At 40.2% G+C, this 24,876-nt stretch overlaps 1 protein-coding gene across 3 annotated transcripts in view; it reads right to left on the reverse strand.

Moving 5' to 3' along the window:
* Positions 1-24,876, reverse strand: part of edil3a (EGF like and discoidin domains 3a) — a 155,246-nt gene that overhangs the window by 35,275 nt on the left and 95,095 nt on the right. For all 3 annotated transcript variants that reach the window (XM_042488583.2, XM_042488582.2, XM_042488581.2), the window contains one exon: positions 5,762-5,917. In XM_042488583.2, coding sequence (XP_042344517.1) covers positions 5,762-5,917 — 156 coding nt within the window. The remainder of the gene's footprint in view (positions 1-5,761; positions 5,918-24,876) is intronic.

The raw sequence follows: 24,876 nt of genomic DNA on the forward strand, positions 1-24,876 counted from the left end.
GTCAGCAGCAGAGAGAAAGTGAGTATCATTTTCTTGTACTTTGTCAATTTCTTGTATGCCATTCACTACATTGAACATTTACACATTAAACCCTGGGGTACTCTACTGGAAAAATATAGATGTGAGCCATAACTTTGAGCCAAACTTTACAAAAGCTGAGAGACGCTTTGCCATCCTTTGATGTTTACAACAGCATTTTAAGCAGCATTTGCTGCCATACTGTCAAGAGTTGCAAGCTTCATAAGTATGCCATATATCGATTTCATCAAGAGAAATGCAAAACTTTGGCCATACTGTGACCATCCAGTATATTCTAACGTAAATCCAATGTCAAAGTTACAAACATGCATGTACGGCCCCAGTCAAACTCCCCACCTGCCACTGTCCCTGGAGCAGATCCAATTTTGACAGTTTTTTGTTGTTACCCAAAATCTGCTAAACTGGTGTACAGTAAGCAAGCATTCAGTTATGTTTAACTTAATTAATAGCTATAGGTGGAAAACTACAACACAAAACCTCTTGTCCCATAAAGAGACGGGGTATCTACGTGCATTGATTTAGTTCAAGTATAGAGACCAAGTTGAAAATATAGCTGATTTTAATAGTGACCCGTCTGTAGTAGAATCAAATGACTGTAACCACAGTATTTATTACATTATCTTACATGAATGAAACAGTGGCTACTGCTGAAGGGCAACTTGCTGTGCCTGACCTGTGACCAACCAGCCTGACAGCAGCAGAATAAGGACAATAGAGGAAGAGCCACCAGATGATAACAGGTGGAGCTGACTGGTAGTGTTTTTGCTAGTTGCCAACTGCTGGCAACTGATTCATTATAAAGTCTTTGTTTAATTTGGATTCTGTTACCAAAGTCAGACAGCACTGCTGACAGTCCTAAAGTAATGTTTTTACAGTTAAAGCTCCAATGTGTATATGGGGATGTAGCGTACTTCAATAAGCATGTTTTCATTTGTATATAATCATCATAAAATAAGATTTCTTGTGTTTTTGTTACCTTAGAATGAACTATTTGTACACTAGTATAGTGCCTGTTGAAAACATGCCAGTCCTGAATGGACCGATTGCTTGGCCTGTGGTATTGTTGCTTGTGGTTTTCTGAAACTGCTCATATAAACAACTACACTTCTGTGGGTCCAGAGCAATACACCTGGGCTCCAAACAGCTATAGATTCATTATGATGCTGATAAATGAAAATGTTACCCTACTTTGTGCTGACAATGCCTGTCTTGCTCTCTTCACTAAACTCTTTACAAAATTTAAATGCAGTAGCTTACTTACATGGTATATATAGTCTTACCAAAGAAAAAAAAGCTTTGAGTACTTCCTTTACCACTACAAATAGCCTACTAACATCCCAGTAAGATGAAGGGTGGACAGTAAAGCAAGAGAGTGATTGCCCGCAGCCCCCAAATCACTAAATCCACCCCTGAAAAACTTCAAGTCACAGCTACTCTGGTCAGAATCACCAGTGAAATACACTAAGCATAGTCATTAGTTTCCACATAGGTGTATCAGTCACTAGATTTAATCACTGTGGTTATAAATAGAGCATGGATTGAAATGAGGGAGGTACTTTGCAGATGATTATTTGTGTTACTGATGCACTTCAAGTTGTAATGGCAGACGGTCGCTTGTCCTGTATGCTTTATATAGGGCCATTTGCATTTTGTGTTGGCCATCATAGTTCTCTAACATGATTGGCACATATGAAAAGTTTGGAGTTAGCAACCTCAGCCTCGAAATGCCACTTAATCCTCCACTAGACCTTTGAGTTGAAGTCAAACACGTGGGAGCTGGGCGAGATTAAGTCTCACTCCATTGCCCCAACTATAATTATTTTATCCAGAGACACACAGGGCACATTTCTCTGTGTGTATCTTCACACTGACCCAGGAGCCACAACTCTGCTCCCAACTATTGATTTTCCAGGCTGGTAGAGTCATGGGTGTACACATCACGAAGGCAGGCCTTATGTGGCCCCTCCATACTCCATTATTTAAACCTGCTGCACAGGTCAAGGGAGCAGGACACTGACATCTCTTTGCTCTCTGCCCTCGTGTATCCTGAGCTGGTCACTGTGACACCAGGGAGACTAAGCCACATCTTCAGTGAAAGGTGAAGAGCAGCCTAGAGGAGGCAATTCCGCTCAAACTGACATGCAAAAATGCTTCTTTTATGACAACAATGTGTTTGTCTAATCCTTAGGTGCATAAACTTCACAGCAAATATTTTTATGACTGTAAGAGAAGAAAATCTGACTTTTAGTGGTTAATCTTAAGGTGATTGTATGCAGAGCTCTCTAACATTCAGTTACCCTCTGACCTGGAGGAAACTGGCTCTTAAAGCTCTTAAGGCTAATTAACCCCGTGCCACCTGAGCGAAACACTATTAAACATAAATCAATGACTTTTGTGCTTGATTGCCCTCCATCAACTGACTGTGTAAATATTGACACCCAGGAAAGAGTGGTGGTGCAGGACTAGGCAGTGGAGTGACCTAGGGGGGGAGAGTGTGTGCATTTGGGAAAGCAGTGGAGCCGATGTGTACAATCATGGAATGTATCCTGCTTTAATTATGTTTAAACAATGAACTATGTTGTTACTTGTCTCAGTTACAAGTGCAGTACTCAGGTATTTGGGATTTGTGTGTCCCGAAAAGGCAAACAAGGTGCTCCATGGATTTTGTAGAGAGATACTGATATGTGTGTGTGTGTGTGTGTGTGTGTGCGTGTGTGTGTGTGTGTGTGTGTGTGTGTGTGTGTGCGCGTGCCATTGTGCCCCGCTTTGACAACATCTGTATTCTGACAGAGCCTCCTCTCTCAATCTAGATCTAACTGCCTGCAGCCTCTGCCACACAGGAGCTGGAGGGGGGAGCTGAGAAGAATACTTACAAGCCTCTACCACTGTGCCCGAACCAGACACACACACACACACACACACACACACATGCGCGCACACACACACACACACACACACACACACACACACAAACACACACAAAATCACAGTATATCCCTGCCAAGTCAAGCATTGTGGTGTGGCAGGAGGAGCCTCAGGAGTCCAACAGCCAAATGTGTCCTCTAGCATTAATGGCTGCTTCAGCTGACTGAAGGGGGAAAACACCTTGAAGAATCATACATCTGAACAGCCCCTTGGCTCTGTCTAGGGACAAACTGATTGACATTCTCTGAAGCCTTGCTAAACACGCCTGCCCTCTAATACAGAGCACACACACACACTGACTGACTGCCTATCCTTGGTTTTGCTTTGACTTTTACAGCAATAACAACACGGGAGATTATAGATTGCTACAGAACTTGCTTAGTTTAAATATATTTTTAAATCCATGTGTAGGTTGATGAAAGTACTGCTCCCCAATGAGTTAGTTCTGAAAATGAGATTTAAAAATAAAATATAATAAACACTAAATGGTTCCTGAAATATCACCTGCTCCTCCCCTCTGCTATCACAGATGATGCTTGTCAGGCCTTCGGATGTCATGCAGTGCACAGTATTGAGATTGCTTGAGTGAAAATCGTACTGAGCATGCAGTGGCCTGTATCCAAAGATCATCGTGGGTGTTGAAATTATAAACTCCTCAAGCAAGGAATGAGAACTGCAGCGATGGAAAAATATTTCTGGGCATTGCTGCACTGGCTCTGCAACACAGATAAGGGCATAAATTGACATCTAGCTATTGAAGGGGTGTTATTTGCCCTAACAAGGTGCTGTCACATTTCAGATTTAGGTCTTCAATACTGAGCCAAACAAAAAAAAGCCAGTCTTTGAGAAAATCTAATTTTGAAATGGCAGCTGAAGTTCTCACACAACCTCTACAAACTATTCAGCACCAGTTTTTATGAGAAACCCCGACATCATAGCTGATGCTTTCATGTGCTCAGACTGCAGGGCATGGACTGCAGTTGAACTATGAAATCGGGTGTGAAGGCAAATTAAAGACTAAAGGATTTCAAGCCATTAGAAAACAATCCATGAGTGCTTTCATATTGGATTATTATTTTTGAATGTGTGAAATAAATTTGCATGAATAAATGAATGTGTGTCAATACGCATTAAAGATTGAATCTTGTGCAATCTAAATCAATTCATCTTCAATTATGAAGCAAATACTATGCAAAATAAGGGTCTGAGGGCACTTTGATTTAAATTATCTGTGCAAACTTGCAAACTTTTAGACTTTTAGTCACAAGAAAAAGCAAAACAAAATCGTTCAGTCAAAGATATAGTACGTAACTTTTGCAAAAGCCACAAAAAGGGTTTTTTGTGTGCAACTGTCACTATATTCTGTCAGTAGTACATGAGGCAAATAATTTGGGGAAAAAAATCCTGGTCTTTTGACAACTTGTGGTGCTCCTGCTGGCATTTGCAAAAATATAGAAAACAACCAATCAGAGTTGAGAAGTTTCTAGCAAACCTCTCAATCATTTCAAGTGCTTGTGATCTGAGGTCAAACTTCAAAACTAGACAGGGCTGAGCATAGATGACTGCACTGTCTATTTCTCACCTCAAATGTATTCAGAAACATACTTATGTGATCTGTTTAGCAGTAAAATGATATTCTTAGCTTCCAGTGGTAGTTGGTGCTTTGTTTTGCCTTGACTTTTCTCAAGATAGTGGCCAGTCCACAAACGTTTTTCATTTTACAGCTAAGCATTTAGGTGAGAAACAGGAAATGCAGTAACAGAGGCTTGATTCATATTTGATCAGCGCTGCCAGTTTTACCGCACTTCAAGAGCAGTGATTGACTTAACTGACAGCTGCTCTCTTTGAAAATGACCTGAGATTGGCCAAAGTCTCCCGTCATGCATTCTTTGTATGATCCGAAATACTTTAAAATGACGCTCAAGGCATGAAGATTTAAATTACATTGCAGATTAGACATATCATGATCTTAGTGTATAACTGTGAGATATTACAAGCTCCTCCACAGTATTTGCTTTGTGCAAAATCCATGTATGGATTCTACTAGATCCCAGTTTCTTGATTTTCCATAGTCAACACATCACCACTACATGAATAAGCAGAAGACGTCGGGCTTATCTTTCAATAGCAAGGCAAGAGAGAAAAGTAAACACTACCTCTCTTGCCACCAGTATCTGAGAGACAAGGGGCTTCAGCTTTAGCTGTAACCCTGCGCCTGCAGCTCCCCTGATATCAGCAGAGAGGCTGCTGCAGACCTGCTCTGTCTCTGTTGTCGTGGGCGATTGGAATGGACATGTACTCTGTTGAAGGGCCGTAAACAAGATTTTCAGCATAGCACTGGCCAGGCCAGGTTGACAGCACGGTCTTATCTGATTTCAAACCAGAGAGAGGCGGTAGAACAAACCAGGCAAGCTCAGTTTGAGCCACAGATAAGACGATGCTAAAGGAAAGTGGAAGGGAGAAACAGACAGGTCCTGAAATGGACATTTTCACACTAAAGAACTTTTAGGCATTGGCAGCTTTCGTTTTTTGTCTGCTCCAGCTTTCTGTCCTTTCTGTGCATTTTCTGCCAACTCTCTCTACCCAGAATGCCTCTCTCCATCATAGTGTGATATATAATTCAAAACTTTCAGTACTCACCGTTCCCACACACACACTATTTTTCAGTATGTTTGCAGTGTGTACTTAAAGATGTGTTTTATCTCAACAGTTTTGTCAGTTCATTTGTGGAAAGATGGCTTAATACTGTGCAATTAATGTTTGATTGTGGTAATTAGGGGTTTTAAAAGCGCCTTACCTTGTCTTTCCCCTGTTTCTCATCTTGATATACATTCCACCGCTCCCCGTCATTACTGTACGCAAGTTTGTATGAGCCAACAAACTGGACATGGCCGAAGTCTTTAGCTCCCTGGGTGATGATGCCTGTGACTTTGGTAGGCACAAGCAAGTCCACCTGAAAGAGGAAGGAAACAAAGACAAACAAATGATATATTTAATTTCCCCAGAGACTTGGCTGGTGAAAAAGTGTAAGAGATGCCACATTTTTACAATCTAGTCAGCATCTTTTTTTCTTTTTGATGTCATCAGAGGGTTTACTGTATAAAGACAGTGGGTGCAAAATGTCAGTTTCAATTATTCACAGAATATTGAACAACGAGGGTAAGTCCTCAGCAAAACAGAAATCGCACGCTGCAGCAGCTTCTAAGACCCAGACTGCTCCATTTGGGTTAATTTTTAATAGGATCTCATTTGTTGCAAACAATTTACAACACAGTGATGCATTGCAGTAAACACCAAAAATGTTGCTTATATTGACATTTTAGGATTCAGTGATGGTTCATTATTTAGAAAAGCACACAAAACTATTCAAAGCAAAGTTAAGATGAACCCTTAAACCCACATACTTTAGCTTCATCACATTTACCTAGTTAAACTCTGCTTCAGAGAAAATGCTCTGCAACTGTCTTAAACAGGTCAAGCCTTTCTCTAAGTAAGATTTTTCCACCATGTTAATTATGTCATATGAATAATGTATGTGAACATCTAAAGTCAAGAGGAAGGCACAGCCCACTGACACGGGCAATTCAGAACAGTATAAAAGTACAGCTCATATTGTAATTCAACATAAAGGGTAGTATTATAAAACACGTCACTCCCACTGAGCTTTCATAACATAAAGCAGTGGGTATTTTGTAATGTTAGAGTTTTTTTTTCACAAAATGGAAATCTTTTTTTACCCGGAAAGGAACTTTAACATCTCTGTAGCACATTAAGCCAAATGTTAATTGCTGTAATGTACACAACAAAAGACTTTACTACTTCTAAATATCAAAATATATGATGAAAAATGGGCTGGAAATTTCCATAACTCCCAATGTGATTCACTTTCTTTTAAAGAGCATGTTGTTTTATACTAATGTGAAAAGATGTAAATAATTGATAGCGCCTAATGGATTTTAAACCCTTTAGATGGTAATAGCCTAAATGTCACTGTAAAACTGTCTCGCTTATCACACACATCTACGCAGCACCAATTCGCCGTCAATATGGGATGAAAAACAGGGTGCGACTTGGCATTTTGCTGTCACATGGGAAGATAGTGGCAAAATTTAGAAGCACAGAGAAAGCAAGGGAGAGAAAAACATACGCATGCAGATTTATTCCTTCTGCTGAATATACACAACACTGAGGTGACCATACATCACTCTAATTGGCCTGGTCATAGGCCAACATATTCTGTGTCACACGGCTCTGACAAAACAAAATAGGGCCCCGCGCAGATTAAACAAATAAGCAAACAAACTGAATGCATGAGTTATGGCTCAGTTTCATTCTACCTCCTGGTCTTGACACATTGCAGAACACCACTGTGCATCTCAGCACATCCCGCCACACGCTTATTGCCTGCAATATGTTACAAACCCTGAAACTTTTTTGTTTTTTCTTTCCGAGCGGTGATGTTAATGAGTTTACATCTCTTGTGGGGTTTCAAATCTGCTCGAGAGTTACTCTTTCCTCCCAGCTACTTTAAAGGGATAGATTGAATTTTCAGAAGTGTGGTTGTATGGGTACTCCACAGTCAGTGTATTACCAACAGTAGATGTCTGTCGGCACACACTCAGTTTGGAGAAGCAGGCCTGAGTCTGACACAAAAGCTAAGCAATGTACTGCTGTGGATGGGGTCGACAGCAAAACAAACTTTAGCCATCTAAAAAAAATCTCACCTAAAAAGATCAATATCAGTTTAAGCATACACTATAAAGAGGGTATTTCACCACTTTACCTTCCAGTCAGACAGCCTGTTCCAACAGGGAAGCTGTTAACACCATCAGTTTCCCACCTATTCTCGTCTAAGTCACCAGATTCTATCGACAAAAAAAGTAATTTTAGCTCGTTGAACATGAAATGGTTGTCTACCTCTGCTTTGATCAGTTAGTTTTTGTGTCACTCTGGTGAATTGAAACTAACCCTCCAACACAAAAGTCACACAATAACACAAACAAAACAAATGATAGTGGAAGTGGTAGAGCAGCAGTTCCTGTGTAGGGCCCTCAGATCTGCAGGGACTGCTCAGTTAGTGGTGCTTTGTATTAAATACAAATGCAGTGAAACAGCAGGTAGTCACTATGCTGCCTGTTGCTGGACTCAGCATTCCTTGGACTAAAGATTATATCTTAGTCCAAGGGAAGCTGATTGTGCTACTTTTATAAAATGCTTTTGAAACTTGTCTGTACTTTTATTAAACCTGTCTGTCCTGTTATTTTGTTATTTTAATTTCATTCTTCAATTTTCTCTTTTTTTGTTGTTGTTGTTATTGTTATTTTTTTCTTATATTTTGACTGCAAAGCACTTTGAATAACATTTGCGTAATAATAAGGTGCAATACCAATAGACTTTCCGTGCCTTGTGTTCAGTGATACTAAAGCACTTGACACTTTCTCAATTCACTTTGTCTTTAAAAAGAGAGAAAAAAAGCTTAATTTCCACATTCCAAATCACTGATACTGATGTTTTTAGTTGGGCCTTTTTTTAGGTGGCTAAAATACCTTTTGTTGCTGACCCCATCCACAGCAGTACAGTGCTTAGCTTCCACGTAGGACTCCAGGCTGATTATGCTAACTGTGATTGTGCCGACTGACACTGACTGTACATAATATGCTGTCTATGGATAAGCAGCCCATAGAACCCCACTTTTAAAACCTGAACTATCCCTTAAAGACTGAGGACTGCTCCCTGGGTATTGCAGGGGTCTTCCTAAATGCAGACCCCCTGCTGTGTTCATATGCAGGTATAGAGCTGAGTCCTGACACATGTAGACAAAGCCATGCCTTAGTGAGTACAAAGCAAACTCTTTGCTCTCTAAAAGGCATCCAAGTAGATAAACTCCCAGTTGTGAGATGTTAAACTAATGAAAGTAGGACAAAAGGCATTTAAGTTTGCATACAGACATAATGTCACTTTCAACAATGCCGTGGTTACAGGTATGCCATTATGCAGATGCTGCACAGTATGTATGCACGCTTCATTTGTTGTAAATACACTATTCATGAAGTTTCTTTAATGGAAACAGCCTCTGCTTTAATTTTTGTATAAAGTCGTGCTCATTTCTGTGTCTGTATGCAGCTGCAACATGGACTACTTTCCTCTGATGTATATGAATACCTTTAAAAAAACAGCTCTGTTATAATTATAATAATGTCACAGCAACCTGCTGGATAAAGGAGGACAGAAAGAAACGGTGGCAGGGGCTGCTTCGTTGATTTAGAAGGGCATGACACCCTGCATTGTGAGCCTTTGATTATCCTCCAGTCGCGTTACCCAGTCGTTGAGGTAATCTTGTTCTACCCAAGCAGTCAAGTCTGCCACAAAAACAAAGGCAGCCTTGAAGGGGAACCTGTAATTGCTGTCACAGGTAGCGGTCAAAAAATACAACCGCCCCTAGCGACGCCGGCTCTCAACACTTTGATGGCCCAAACTGAATTAGGGAGCGAGATAAGCTTGTTAAAGCAAGGCCTCTCCTCCTGCCTCCACCTTCTGTTCTTTCTCCCATCACACTCTCAAACCCTTTCCACTCTTCCATGAGCGCGTAACCCAGACAAACTAGGAGTGTGTGAAGTCTTTGTCGCAATCTGTGAACGCTCATGGCACACTTGTTCAAAGAAATAAAACACGAGAATCAATTTCAGAATTTTTGCTTGCTGTGTCTGAGATTAAAACATAAGATTCATGTAATCTAAGCCCCCAGGTTCCCCAACAGTACAGCTGCACATCGAACAGGGAGAGAGGGTCAATTACTTATTTGTACTTCTCTTTGATGGCAGCATGCAAAGGGGCAATGCTTTCACACATACGCCCGACAAACACTCATCTCCCTGCTCATTAAGACGGGAGTTGGTGCGCAAATCTTATGTCCCTATTTGAAGTGGCTTTGCCATCACAGGATAAAGAGATTAATGCAGCGAGAGGCTTTATAAGGAGCCGAACGAGGCCCAGATTCCTTTTTTTTAATAAATACATCACTTGCATACATAGCATCCTGCTGACACCCTCCCTCCAGCTGTGCTAATTTAACCGTATGTGTTGAAGACTCATTTAATCTTCAAAGCCTCTGGGACATACATGTGTGTTTGTGTGCGTGCGTGTGTGTGTGTGTGTGAGAGAGAGAGAGAGAGAGAGAGATGCATACTTTCTGTATGTTCTCCACAGTCACAGTGCAAAACTCAAATTTGCGTGCACTCAACTCACAAAGGAATAAGGAGGACCAGGTTATGGCCCATCAAGCCCACAACAGTGCAGCCGTCATTAAAGCTTAAAGCTGTGGAGAGAGCTGGAAAAACACCCTGTTTTACTGCGCCTCTCTCTATGGGTAGTCTTGAAAAACTGATAGCAGGTCACTCTCGTAATCATACATTGGAACACCACAACATGTTAAAAAAATCGAAATTTTTGTAAGTTTGTTTTAAAAACTGGAGGTGTGGAGCTCAAAAGAAATATGCACACAGGAGGTACAGACAGTCTTATGACCAATTGCTATTGGGTTGCATTGTGGGGATTGCAGGATCCAGCATTTCTGGATTTGACCCATGCTGGAGAAGTCAAAATATCTCTGCCTCGACTGCTTTGGTTTTGACCTTTCTGTTTAAAAAAAATATTTTTCTTGTGAGTCTCCCTAACCTCAGGAAAGTGCAATACCAAATCAGTGCAGCCCCATTTCAGTTCATGCAATGTTTATTCAAAGAAAATTGAAATGTACAAAATCAAACTGTATCAGAGGTATGTTATGCAAGATTTTCCTGAAAAACAAATGTATACACTCATCGAGAAGTAAGTCCTCTCAGTAATCACTTATGACCCAGTAAAAGTTTGTGGCAGTGTATTTTTCTGAAACTCTGCTCTCTGCCTGTATTTTTTTATTTTCTGTGTTTAGAATTTTTTGGGAATGTGAAACCACAGCACTCAGGTGAGGTCAGGGCTCTATAAAAAAGTACTGACCAGGTGCCAAACCATAGGCAGCAGGCATCTGAGAGATACAGTGCCAAAAAAATGAGGCGAAACGCCAAACGAGAGTGAATCTGAGGTTGGCTCTTACTTTCACTTTTGTTGGCAAGCGTGTTCACAAACATAAACTGACAATCCTGCATATCCTTGTATAACTTAAAAAAAAGGAGAATGAAGACAATTATTCCCTGTGTCAGACAGTCAAACACCTGCACATTTTCATGTGCATGACCAAAAACTTTTCAAGGTCTAGCTCGTGTTTTTGACTTCTGGTCCTCAGTATTCTGAGGATTCTGATTCTCTGTGGTTCATCCAAAAAAATTCTAGCTACCTATGAGCAGCATGAAAAACTACTAATGTAGGACACAGAGCATCATACTACAGGCGAGTGCACACAACAGAGCCGTCTCTATTTTACTACTTGAAGTTTGTGACACACCAATGATGAAGCATTTCTTATGATTAATATTGGCATGTTTATCGCTATATAGAAAAATTGTAGCATTCAAAAACAGCCATCCACAGTCACTGTGTATTTTTGTGATGTACAGGCAAACTGTGACACACAGAGAAAATAGACCACACATCACAGTGAATATACACAAGCTATCACTGTTGATATGGAGGGACACCCTCATTAGATTTTTGGCCATAACATAGGTGACCTGACTGATTCTGAGTCCAATTTGCATGAACTTTTACACCAGATATCAGTTCTGCTTGCTACCTGAGTAGTGTTACACCAAAGAAGATTATTGTGTGCTGCTGCAACCCTACTATCTTCAGAAAGGTCCCTTAACTTTAAAAGCAAAGCCAAAATGACTCAAAAACGAGGAATGAGGCTGAAGGCAGACAATTTCCAGGCAGATGGCTGACTGAGTACAGCACTTCTCCACTGAGTGCAAAGAAAAGCCTGTTTGTGTCATGACACCTTTCTGAGTTAAAAAATGTACCATTCCACACAGAGGTGAGCTGGCTTAACCAATTCCATGAGATGTGAAGAGCCTCACTGGGCTTGAAAGGTTGTTATGTGACATGTATGGCCTTTTTTCCATGAAAGCACATGGGTCCCAGTACCAACAAAATGAAAAGGAACAGATCTGAAATAGGTTGCGGCACACTTCCAGCCCTGCTCAGCAATAACATCAGCCCAAACAAATTATACTGAAACTCCTATTCATTAATTCCGTTTGTTTTGTTTATGACTGTAGAAAACAAACAGCCCGTAGCCCTTCGAAGACTTAGCCTGTTGGACAAAGAAGCCCTAATTACTTATTAAAATGCAAAATCTAGGGTGCTGCTTATAAATAGCTGCAGGTCGAAATGAATTAAAAGAAAAAAAAAAAAATCCTAAGAGCCAACAGCTTGCTGATGGCCAGATTTGAATATTTTGAGATGATACACCTTTACACCTTCAGGCAGGCACTAGCATGAGGCAGTGCTGAGCATGTTTGGTAACCTAAAATCCACAAATGAACCCATGTCACCTGATGGATACAGACTATTTCTTTATAGTGATGAAACATATACAATAAACAGGTTTCTGTGTGTGCCTCAGGTTACAAGTTAATTATGTGGAATGACTAGATGGCCTGTTTTGAAATGTGCAACTTTCAATATTTATATATATATATATTTCAGGGTAGTGTGATAGACAAGTATCTCTGTCACTTACTATAGCTGTCACCTTGTGCAATAGCTCACAGTGCAATAAATTTGAAGTCTGCTGTTAAATTTCAGTATGGCTTTTATGGGACACACACATGCTGGTACACACTGAATCTCCTTTCTGACACCTTTTGTGACTGTTGTTTCCACATGGGGTGGTGAGATGTCAGAGGCTATAAATGCCTGCTGAGCGCTCACACAGGGGGAGGGAGGTGTGCAGACAGTCTGAGGTGTGACTCAGTTGCCGTGGAGTATTGAGGATAGTAAAGGCGATGTCATAGAGTGAAACTCCCCTCACAGCGACATCATATTGTCAGGCTGCTCAGTATGGCTCTGACCACATTCCAGGAAGAACTTAAACATTTTCCCTTTTTTGGAAAAATACAACCATACCATGTTTGCATACCATGTTTGTGAAAATGCCAAATGTTGAATGTGAATCAAGTGCTAAAGGCAACATCTCCATGCGGAATGAGCTGTCCCGACCGGAGGATAGATGTCTTTGTTACAGAGCGGGATGACTTGTTTTGGCAGGACATTAAGAGAGTCAGCTGGTTGGCTGGTCAAAGCACATCTTACAGCCAAAATGCTGGGGATATAAATACGGGAAAAGCACCGTGCCGTGACTCATACTGAATTGCAATATGGTGGCAAGCACACACATTTGTAAGCCAAACGGTTTTACACGGCAAGGACATTGCTATGCATTGAACGTCCTCCCCCATTGTCCCTCCTCCTCTTCACTCTAGTCTTCATGCCAGCACTCCTGCATGAAGCAATGTTGCATGTAGGCTAGCTGAAATGATATGCTTTGTTATTCTGTCTAAAAATATCAGCAATTTTTCCATCTTCACAGCATATGCTTAAACACATACTGAATGGCACCTGTATGTGGATAACCTGAGGCAATCGGCAACGACCAGAATGAATCTCGTTTTCAAAAAAGGAAACTCACAGTGTAGTCACTTATTTTTTGCCATGGTAGTGGATAACTCAAGGGATGCCAATGTCTGTTGAGCAGTCCATCGATCCAATACTTTGGCCATGAACTTTCAAACAGATCATCAATGACACCCTGAGGGTGAATCTGGATTTTGGTGATCCCCTTGGTTTCTTATATAAAGCTTAGAGTAACTTATAATTTTCATGTATCCAGTGATGTGTCTCAATATCTACTTGATGTATTGTCACAACCTTTTGTACAGTCTTGCATGGTCCCCAGGGGATGAATCCTTATTTGGGTGAACCCCTGGTTTCTTATCTAGCACTGCCAGTAAAAGTCATAATTTTCATTTACCCAGTGAAATATCTCGAGGCCTACTGAATGGATGGGCAGAACATTTTGTACAGACCTTCGTGTTCCTAAGAGGATGACTCCTAAAGATTTTGGTGGTCCCCTTTAACGTTAACGTTTCATGTTGTGCCACCATGAGGTTGACCCTTATGGTCTTAGATTTAAGTTTGGTACGGACATCCATGTTCTTGCATAGCTTTACTGTAAGAACTTTGATGATTCCACTTCAAATTTAAATTTGCCCAATCCTTTGGTTATGACCAAATAGCTGCAAAAGTACAATAACCTTCAGATGTACTTTGTACTTTGGAGGTTAAGATAGTGAACATGGTAAACATTACACCTGCATGTTCGCATTTTCATTGTAAGCATATTACCATGCTGATGTAACATATAGCATACAGCTTAAGGCACTGCTTTGACTAAGTATAATGCTTTAGAGCTGGTGGCAAGGCTGTAAACTCTTAGGGCCTAGCTTCATTTAGCCAACCGCTGGCCACTGGTGAGCATCTTTCGCTAAAGTTTGGTGGTGTGTGCAGCTTTAGCACTAGTCGGCTGTTGGCTTTATTTTGGCCAATTAAGCATATTGAATTGGTGTTGGAGACAGTGAATGAAATCCAATGTCACTTTATCTCAGTGCACAAGAAGAGAAACCGAAGTGAGATACGCGAACAAAGGACTTGAGTCAAGAGGCAAAAGATCAAAGCAAACTTGTTATATTAGGTAAAATTATGCTTTTAGGCATTAAGCTCTTTAGCAGGAACAGTTTGTAATTTTTGTGTTATTGCTTAGTAAATATTCTTTGTTCTCTTAACATTGGGGTGTGCTGATAATGTGCTATATGGCTAACAAGCATTTTGAATCCATCCTGATCTTCCCGTTTCCCTTTATTAATGACAAATACAGACTACCACCACCTGCTGGTAAGGAGAGTTATTCCTCTTTCACAGAAATGAATGCACATGCTAGGTGGCTGTTAGTCATTGGTGTGTTCAGGTTCAGCTTTCTGACTGAGACACAGGCAACGTGAGGCAACACGACAAACAGCCTTTATCGTCACTAGTTCTTTGCTGTGTCTGGTTCTTTCGCCCCGTTTATCAGAAGAACAGTTATTTGAAAAAGGAGATTTTATCATGACTTTTCTGGGGCTTCACAAATGTTGCTTGTTTAAGCCCATTGAGGAGCTGGTAAAATAACAAAATGTTTTTCAAACCCAAGTATTGTTGAGGCTGTGTTTATGTATGATTATAAATGCTAACATTTTAATAAAGTCGATTTAGAAAAATATCTCCTCTCACAGCTTGCAACACAATCACCTGCATGGTCCACTTTCTGTTTTGTAGGCATCTTTTTCTGCATCTATAATTTAACACAACAACTTGAGTGCTTTAAAATAGAAAGTGCACATTTAGACCATTAAATTGTTATTTAATTCCTATTCTTTCCTCCACAACCAGTGCATTACAGCACAAACATCACTACCTGAAATTCTAATAGACCACTCAGAGTATACAGCCATAAAACAGATGGAGCCTCAGTTCAGCATGTCAACTTAAGTCTAAATGGTTGCATGAACCAATGAAGGGAATTGGCCATGGCAAAAAGGAACAGGGAGGAAATCAACCATGGTGGTCCGGATCATTTAGAGCCATTATGGCAAGGAGAGAGCATCTAAAGAACAAGTGAGCTGCATACCGTATCAGCGTGAGTGAAGAGAGGGACCTGGATCCATATGCGTAAAAAATAGCCTTGACGCTGCACTAGTAAAGAATTTTGGGGATTTCACACTCTGTTTAATGTTCACTGTGACTAGACATGTGATGGACACTTACTCACTGATAAAAATCCAAAGTAGTCCGTCTCCCTGTGTGATCTTGTCTGAAATCAAATCTGTAATTCATGCTGGAGGGGAGAAAAAACTGCTCTCTGTTGGAATATTAAGCAAGTGTAAAACGAGAAATGATTTAATGATCTAAAATATGGTGTTCCCATTCAAACAACGGTTTTTTAAGGTCCTGCAAATAGGTGAGTTAAAAATATAATCGTTTATGGCTCTGGCTGCGGCACTTACAGCTCATCATACCTCCCTCTCCTTTCCTGCCTCTCACATGGTCTATAAAATATTCATATGGAATTCTCACACGTGTGCGCACATACACACACACTCTCTGCACACAAAAACATGACGGTGTGCTTCACACGCAATAAAATAGGGAAGCATGAAATTGCGAAATAGATAACATTTCTGGACATACTGTAGGTGGTCTTTGCAATACCACACTCACCTTAAAACGGATCAATGCGCAGTTTACAGAGCCTTGGCTTAAATTTGGACCACTCTGAATTAATCATAATACCGCATGTAGCAGTGCTGCTTAAGTGACGTCCACCCTCTCCTGGGTGCATAACATAAAGATGTCTGATTTAAACATAGGATATCCTGCTTGTCAAGAGATGGCTTAGAGACACTGTCTGAAACCATAAGATACACATGCAGGACACACTGGACCCAATCTCTGCTGCACTGATTTAAGCTCTGGCGCCTTCACTTCTGACAATTCCCGCAGATCCTACGATTACAGCGGGCGCTGCTGCAGACTCATGAATCACTCATCCCAAGATAAAACAGATAAATGCATCCCATGTTGGCTGAGAGGGAGTGAGAGGGACAGGAGTAGCGAGAGAGGGAGATGAGTATCAGGATGTGGTGTTGAAAGATAAGATGGCTTCCTTGGATAATGAAAACAAAGGAGTTACATTACACAGGTTCTAGGCAGACCTGTGCATTTAAGGCTATAGTTGGAGGGAGGGGACACTAAAAACCACCCAATTGAATCAGGGAAGCAGATGGATTTACCATCCTTTCCGTAACTTCATTTGGAAGCTAATTGAATCAGCATACTAGCTGCAGGGAAATTGAATAAAATAGAGCCACATTGGACAGGATTAAAATGAGGCTCTGACGATAATGCCTTAATGAAATTTACATCAGGCATGTTTTCAAATTAGTGCGGATTCTGTCTAAAATTCTCCTTGAATTCTTGGGTAATGTTCTCAAGATGATCAAATTAGCAATAGCTGCTGGCAAAATTTTTTTGAACCAACAAACTATTTATGTCTACCCAAATTTAAGCACATCTTGTAATATGATGGCGTCCCTTACTGGGTAGCCAACAGTTAGATATCCAGAATCAGACAGGTCCCATCTGACATGCCTCTCCACGTAAGTCTGATAATGATCCACAACAATCCCTCTTAATATTATCTTCCACATTAAAAAAAAAAAAAAAAAGATTACGTGCCAAGTCTTATAATCATGCACCTGTGGCTACATGGGGCAAATTTGATCTTGCCTCTGTGAAACTGGGCTGGAACATCTGCCAAAGCAAGTGTTGGCTGAGCAATTTGCAGTCATGGTTACATCTGTTATCCTGGCTTCAGAGCTTCGTATCAGTGCGCCACCATAGCTCAGATTTTGTCAACAAATTGTGGAGAGAACAAAAAAAAGAGGAAGATACAATGCAGTTATATTAGACACAGCTGTATATCTGATAATGGATGTCGTAATGCAACTTGGTGTTGTTTACACTGATGAACCGCCGGCTCAGTTGGGAATGTGTAAATCCAACCAAACGATGTGTCGGATAATGAATATTGTCACAGTAACTCCTGTGAAGGTTGAATCAAAATGAAATTTACATGCACAAAAGAGTAGATGCAGCCCGACAGATTAGGAGGTACGCTCAAGCCATTGTTCATACATTTCATACTTTTTTCCGGCATCACAGCTGTAGCTAAATGGTTGTGTGCTTCCTCACTGATTGCCACAGAAACCACCTGGAGACGTTGTCCCTCTAACGTTCTGTTTCTTTAATTAGTTCAGCGAGAAAACTTGGCTGCGGGTGCTGTTCTCATTGATTCAGTTTTGTGTGCAGAGTAGTAGGACAAATAATGATAAAAAGCTGAGCAGCCGGTATTATAAAGGATGGATCTAATGTGATTAGAACTTTGAATAGTCAAATCTGCCGGGACAAGTGCCTTTATCTAGTTTCGAGCCGATCAATATAGTATGACAGTAATAAAAAAATGTTGGATTTAAGAGAATAGCCTCTGTATGCTGCCTGACAATTCATGGTTGTAAGGGTTGTGTTTTCCATTGAGAGGGGGATCAAGCTTGAAGGACGCAAAAGACGTCTCACCCTTGAAAGTTCGCCAATAAATTCTTGCTGTCTATTTTCCCATGCAAGTAATTTCAGCAAAGTACTATTCTCTTGTTCTTGAAATATAGACATGATCATTGCTATTCCAGATGATCAAAATCCCCTCTTAAATCCTTTCATGCTACAATGCCTTTACTCTCTCAGAGGCAGCTTTTCTGTCTTTAAAAAGGACACGCTTCATCTTTGCTGCATAAACACTCAAGAAGAGAGTTTCAATGGGACAAATTAAAGCCATTCTCCTCTGTGGATGGATGAAACAAACACCCAGCTAATTCTATTGATTAAAAGAAATGGAGTTTGTTGTCAGCAGTGCTGTATTTGAGGTAGCAATTTGATTAGGAAGCTGTGCTCGACAAAATTGGTGTAATGATAATACCCGGTTTGATTACAACAAATGCGTGCTCGCAGGCGCTGAGTGGGAATCAATCTTGCATTACGTCTACTTATTGTTCCTTCTAGCCTCCACTCCACATGGGACAATACTGGATGTGAAGTGTCAAAATGCATTGATGCTTTCAGAACCGCTGACATACGGCTGGGGTAATTCACGTACGCAGTATATAAATGCATGCCATTGTTTCTGTGGAGGGCCAAATCTGAAACGTAATAGTGGGCCACAGGCCATACGCAAACACCAAATGTACTGTATTGTATTATATTGAAAAAAATACAAAACAGGAGCAAGTTCCCTTAAATAAAATGCCCTTTGTCCATGCACTACTGTCTCTGCCTCTCTGCTTTTTTGGATCTCACTCAAATTCTGTGTCACTCTGCCCACCAGGCTCTGCTTACTAAAACAAATAATAGTTAGGGGTCCAACATATTTGAAGGGCATTTTTACCACACAAAAACCAAACAGCATTTAACTTTTTTTATTTATTTACTTATTTTTACCGGCTATATATCTAGCTGAGCAAATAAAATGTTATGATGGGCCAACTTTAGCCTGCAAGCCCCACTTTGGGCAACACCTCTCAATGGTATGCTGCACTATGGAAATGTTACATTTGTTTGGCCTCACTTATCATTGCTTTAAATTACAATAAATGCGAGCACAGTAAAAGCAATGCTTAAAGTGGAATCCATTAACATTGCTCTTTGCAAAATTTATTTCATTTAATATTTGCTCACTGCAAAATACATTTTACTGATCAGCTGCCCTAAGTGTGTCCTCATCTGCCTTTGTCCCTCTACCTGTCCCTGTTTGTCTCATTCTTGCTTCTGTGTCCTCCAATCTGACCAACAGAGAGAATCACTGATGTCCCAACCAATGCCTCACTTCCCACTCCCACTCATTACTGTTTCAGTGTTTGTCTACAGTATATCTAAAATATTTGCTCTGCTAGCTGTGCTGCAGTATTTCAGTCTGCAACTGTTTGTGTCAGATTAATGAGACAGAAAAGGCTGTGTCACTCACAAGACAAGGAGAAGGTGACCCAACACAGCTGGGCAGTACAAGATTGATGATCCCAGATCAAGTGTTGGGTTGCATCCATCTGAGGTGCAGCTTGTGCTGTGCCCAGCCTGAACATGACAAGACTGTCATCTGAAATTCAGCCTGCTGCAGCCACCCCCCATGGTGCTGGAAGACTTTGGATCCAAGAAGTGCTTTATTTGTAGAGCTTTGGGCCAGGAATTAAGTACGGTATATTTACCTGACCTATCGAAACTCAAGTTTACACCAGTGCCAATAATGTTTAGGGAATTTCACAGCTCTCTCTTGTGGATTCTTAGTTGGTTAAAAGCCAGAACTACCATGTTAAATGTTAGAAATATGCTAAGGTAGTATCTCCTTCTGTCTTGTTGACCTTGAGGGATCCCATTAATCCTTGTAGTGTTCCTTGAGTATGCAAATCTGTCATCTCAACAAGTTTGAGAATTGAGTAACCACTTTTGCCCATGACAGATCATAACATTCTGCCAGGCACTTCTCTTCTTAGTCTGCACTCTTGTGCAGGCCCAAGAATAATAACTGTGAAGAAACGCATTGAAAAGGCTGCTACAGAGTTCACCCATCCCTCCACTTTGCCTGCTGGCACTGGGTTCTTCATAAGGACAGGTCTCTCTCTCATACGTTGATTATAGAGTTTTAAACGCTGTATCTATTAAGAACCACTATCTTATGCCTTTTATCTCAGTTTGAAGCTTGTCTTGGGCGAGCCAATCATCTTACATTCATTCATGAAGGCAATGATATAAACTGCATTTAACCACTGCCCGGTGACATCTGCTAAGATCTCTTATCCTCCTGCCTCAACAGCAATGTTCTTCATGACATGTTTAAATGCTTTGTCTTTGTGTGTGTGTGGATGACTGTCATTTTCTTCAGGTCCCTTCAACACCATGCTCAACATTATATTGCTGGTGATGGTTTGTTACACAGAACTATCTGAGAATCCATTGTTGGAAACTGTTTGGATAATGGCAAGGACTTTTAACGCTATTTGGCAGGTGATTGGATGAAGTATTGGTCAAGAAAAGTGAAAACACCTTTTCTATCTAGAAAAGCCTTAAATGCCATTCGTTGCTCTTCTTTCGATAAAGAAATACTCCCCAGCGCTGATGCAACTGATGCTACTGCAGCATGCACGTCAACCTCTTTAGAAGCTGACATTGTATGCTGGATATTGAATGAAAAAATGGTACATACCCTACTAGTGAACATTAATATAATTAATAACTGTTTTTGCTAAAGAGTTCAATGGCTAAAAATAACTAATATAGTAAGTTTGTTTTAGTCTTACTCCCTCTTAAGTCGTTTGTTTGCTTTCCTCACATCTGTTTCTGTTCTTGTGCATTGAGTTGAACTGCCAATCAGAGTGACTTATTCTTCATCAACGGGCTCAGACGCCGATTCAACATGCTGAATCAGCTACAGAACAGCCGACAAGGGCCAACAAGTGCCAATGGTGCAGAAAACACAGCAAAAAAAGGGCGAAAGATGCTTAGCGAAGGTCAGACACTGACTGTTGGCCGACCATCGTCTTGGTGTGTCATGGTCTTTATTTGAAGCCTTAAAGAATGGCTTTTCGTGTGATCTTGTATTATCAAAAGAATCCAGCTGCTGTGCAAGTAATACTCAGCATGTCTCCAAGGTCCCTCAGAGAGGGAGAGTCATTTTTTGTTAAATCGAACAGTGTGAATTCTCTGTCTGGCCCATCTCTTTGCTGGGCGTCATCATCTCTGGTGGCCATGTACTGCACAGGATTTTACCAGCTAAGTCAGGAAACAAATGGCTGCAACCCAGTTCTGTCACACAGCTGCGAGGACTGCCAACTTCTACCACTAAAAATTAGACTGTTGTGGCAGTACCATTTATTATTCCTAAACTCAATTCACATTATTCACATGCACTCTGGAGGCCAATACAGTGTACCTGTAGAGCTCAAGTACTTTTCATGATGCTGTATATTGATCCACTCTGACCATCATGGTAGTCATTCAGTATATGGCTACCACCATTTCCTCAGCAATCAGAAACTCTATTCCTTTGCATTCCTCTGCAACCAACTGTCACCAGTGGAAATAAACTGACAATAAAGAAATGTATGCAGCTAAACTGGTGCTAGAGTAATGACACTTGAAGAAACACTCGACAGGCTTCAAAGAGCTGTGACTTTGATAGGTCACTTTACTTACATCTCTATACTTGTCTTTTTTTCTCCAGTCTGGGTTTATAGTCTCCCACAGTGCTTTGTCCTCAGTCCCATGAGACACACTATATTCCCATGTGCAGGCAAAGCCTTAGCTGCTAAGCTGCCACTATTTACCTCATCAGCATCTGTTTATGCAAACCTTCACTCTCACAGGAGTCATTTGCTTAATTGTTATGTGTGCTCTACTCTGCATATGTTCGTCTACATATACTCAAGTTCCTGAGATTTTCCTGCTCTGCATTCAATAACAAAAAAAAAGCAAAATTCTTATCCTGCCTGCAGCTTGGTGTTTTCTTTTGGATCCAACCCCGCTTCAAACCAAACAGTGACAGCAATACATCTATTTAAATGTTTACAAAACATTTTTACATTATCATCAATTTCTAATACAATGTTAACATGAGTCTTTGCTCACTTCACTTTAGAAATGCCTTTAAATATATAAAATGCCTTTTAACTGATGACTATACCTACTGCAAGCTGAATTTTACATCAGCACCAATATAATATTAGCAAAGGTGCTACTGTAGTTCTCTCAAAGTTTTAACACCCAACTTTGAGCTCACTCTGCATCATCAGAGGCAGAGGTGATTATCAGGGTGCCACAGCCACACACCACACATATTTATCACTTTAAGGAGATAATTGGGTGTGAAAACCTTGGAGACAGGGGATAACAAATGAACCAACGGAGTGGAATTACTTTCATAGCTTGTTTTGTAACCTTTCCAGGCTACAAATAAATTACACAAGTTGCAAATTAACTGACACTTTTTCCACTATCATTGTCTACCCATGACATTTGAACATTACATGTTTGAATGTTATTTAAAGAAAACCTACACCACATCATTATTTACTGCATAGATGTACATGATTTGCATTATAAAGAATCTCTATGTAATTGTGTTGGTTATTTTATTGGGCTGATGAAAACTGTACATGTTCATGTTACTGTTTTTATGCTTATACAACATACACTTAGTGTGTTTGCAGAAGCTTAGCAAAGGATTTCCTCCTCATCACTGTTGGGGTTGGGGAGGAATAAATTCTTAGCATGCACTGTGATTTTTTCTTAATAGTTCTATCTCAATTCTTGTAAATTTTATTGAGATTGGGCTGTACGTTCCTTCCTTACAGTTACACAAGTTAACTTGTGGGTCATGTTTACGTTCAAAGCTACACTTTTAATGGAGTTTTGTAAGGATGGCTAAATGTTTATAACCGCTGATGGATATAATCTGACCAGCACTCCTTTGCTTAAATGCCAATGTATGAAAGCATTTTGGCTTCTATGCAGTCTCTTCTTTTGGTACTATTTTTTGCACAAATAAAAGATAATGGTACTACATTCTGCTGTTTATTTTAATGTTGGGTCATAACAAATACGTTTTTTAAAAATAGAAGTAACCCAGTGCGGAGAAATAAATCGTAATAAAAATTTAAGAAATGTATGCATCAAGATGCATGGATAATTGTTTTATAATTGCATCAAAGGCCAGAAATAGAATCAAATCGTGAGGTGCCTGAAGAATGGAGAAAAAGTGGAAATAGTGGGATGCAACAGCCAAAAGTGGAGTTACATAGCACTGCAGTTACCAGAGAACTCTCTCCAAATTGGGAGGCAACAAAAAGGGTCTAAAAATAAAGTAAAACAAAGATGTGAGCTGCAGCTATGTGGAACACATCTGATACCATTATGAACCTGTTCTCTTTGTTCCACTTATGAACCACTCTCCCACTTACATACACCACACAGAAACCTATACAGGGGGGCAATGGTCATAAGTCGTGCCTAAAATGCTTATTTGGGTCAGGGACAGAAGAAGAAAATGTCTTGTTATAAAAGAAAACAACAGCAGAGCATGTATAATGTGAAGTGCTTTTGGTTATAAATCTCTCTGTAGTGAAGTGTCGGCACAGCACTATCTTAGGGGTCATTGAAACCAACCACTCTACTGTAGCTTAACTAAAGAGACTATTTTGTTTAATCTTGTGTACAAAGCTTTAAGAGGCAACAGACCAAAGCAAACTCAATTCTCTTGTTGAGTTCTCTTGTTGTTTCTTGTTTCTTCTGCTTTGCCACATGGATTTAAAGGCTTATAAGGGTGTGAGAAAACATGCTTAAAGTTCCTCAGGAGAGTGTTTGAGACCTGTGGTCTGTTCAACTTACTTTGAATAAAAACCATTGTCAAGCTGTTAATTCCAGCGCATAGCCAAAAATTAATTTATTATTATTATATATTTTATTAATATATCTTTCATGTCAACAGATTATACATCTGTTAAATAAATCAATGAAGATAAAACTCCAATATTACATATTAAATTATCAGGAAAACGTTCTACTTATTTCAACTACACATAATAAATTGAGAAGTGGATATTTGTAGAATGATACATTTTGCACATCACAAAAGTAATGAAAAGTTTGAATAAAGAGTCACTTACCCTTTTTACATAAAAATCGCACTATAAGGCAGCTACAAAATATCCTCATTACACTTCTGCATTTTTACACATAACCAAACGATGGTGGCATCATGTTGCTTCAGTGTGTGATTTCAGACAGGATGCCGGCATTGCTTTCCCGAATTTCCGACATTTGCAGTCACTGTTTTTCTTCTTTGAGGTAGCCAAAGAACAGTTGCTTTTTAAATCACTTGCAGTGGGTCCCACACAAAACATGCATTCAAAACGTCACATCCATCCTGTCCACAATCCTGTCCTGCCAGCTGTCCCTCTTATATAGACACTGTTTCAGTGTTGTTACTACCTCACTTACCTGCTCAAAGGTGAGACAACTCTGTCCCCCCATTTCCGCAATTGCGCCAGAATGGCGAGGTGGCACAACAGCACAGTCCCTCCTTGAACAGGCAGTATAAAAAAAGCTATTGTGTCTAAGCTATTGTCATTTAGTCTCAATGCAATACTTCTCTGCAGTCAAAGGAGGATTAACAATGCCCCAATATCCACAGTACAACATGCTGTTAATGTTCTCCAAATTAAGAGCTCAAACTTGGTCTCAGATCAGTGTTACTGTTAGTATGTCATAATTGTGGACCCACATTTATTT

Source organism: Plectropomus leopardus, chromosome 4, assembly GCF_026936395.1.
Source record: "Plectropomus leopardus strain MGB_pleo_1.0 chromosome 4, ASM2693639v1, whole genome shotgun sequence".
Lineage (NCBI taxonomy): Eukaryota > Metazoa > Chordata > Actinopteri > Perciformes > Serranidae > Plectropomus > Plectropomus leopardus.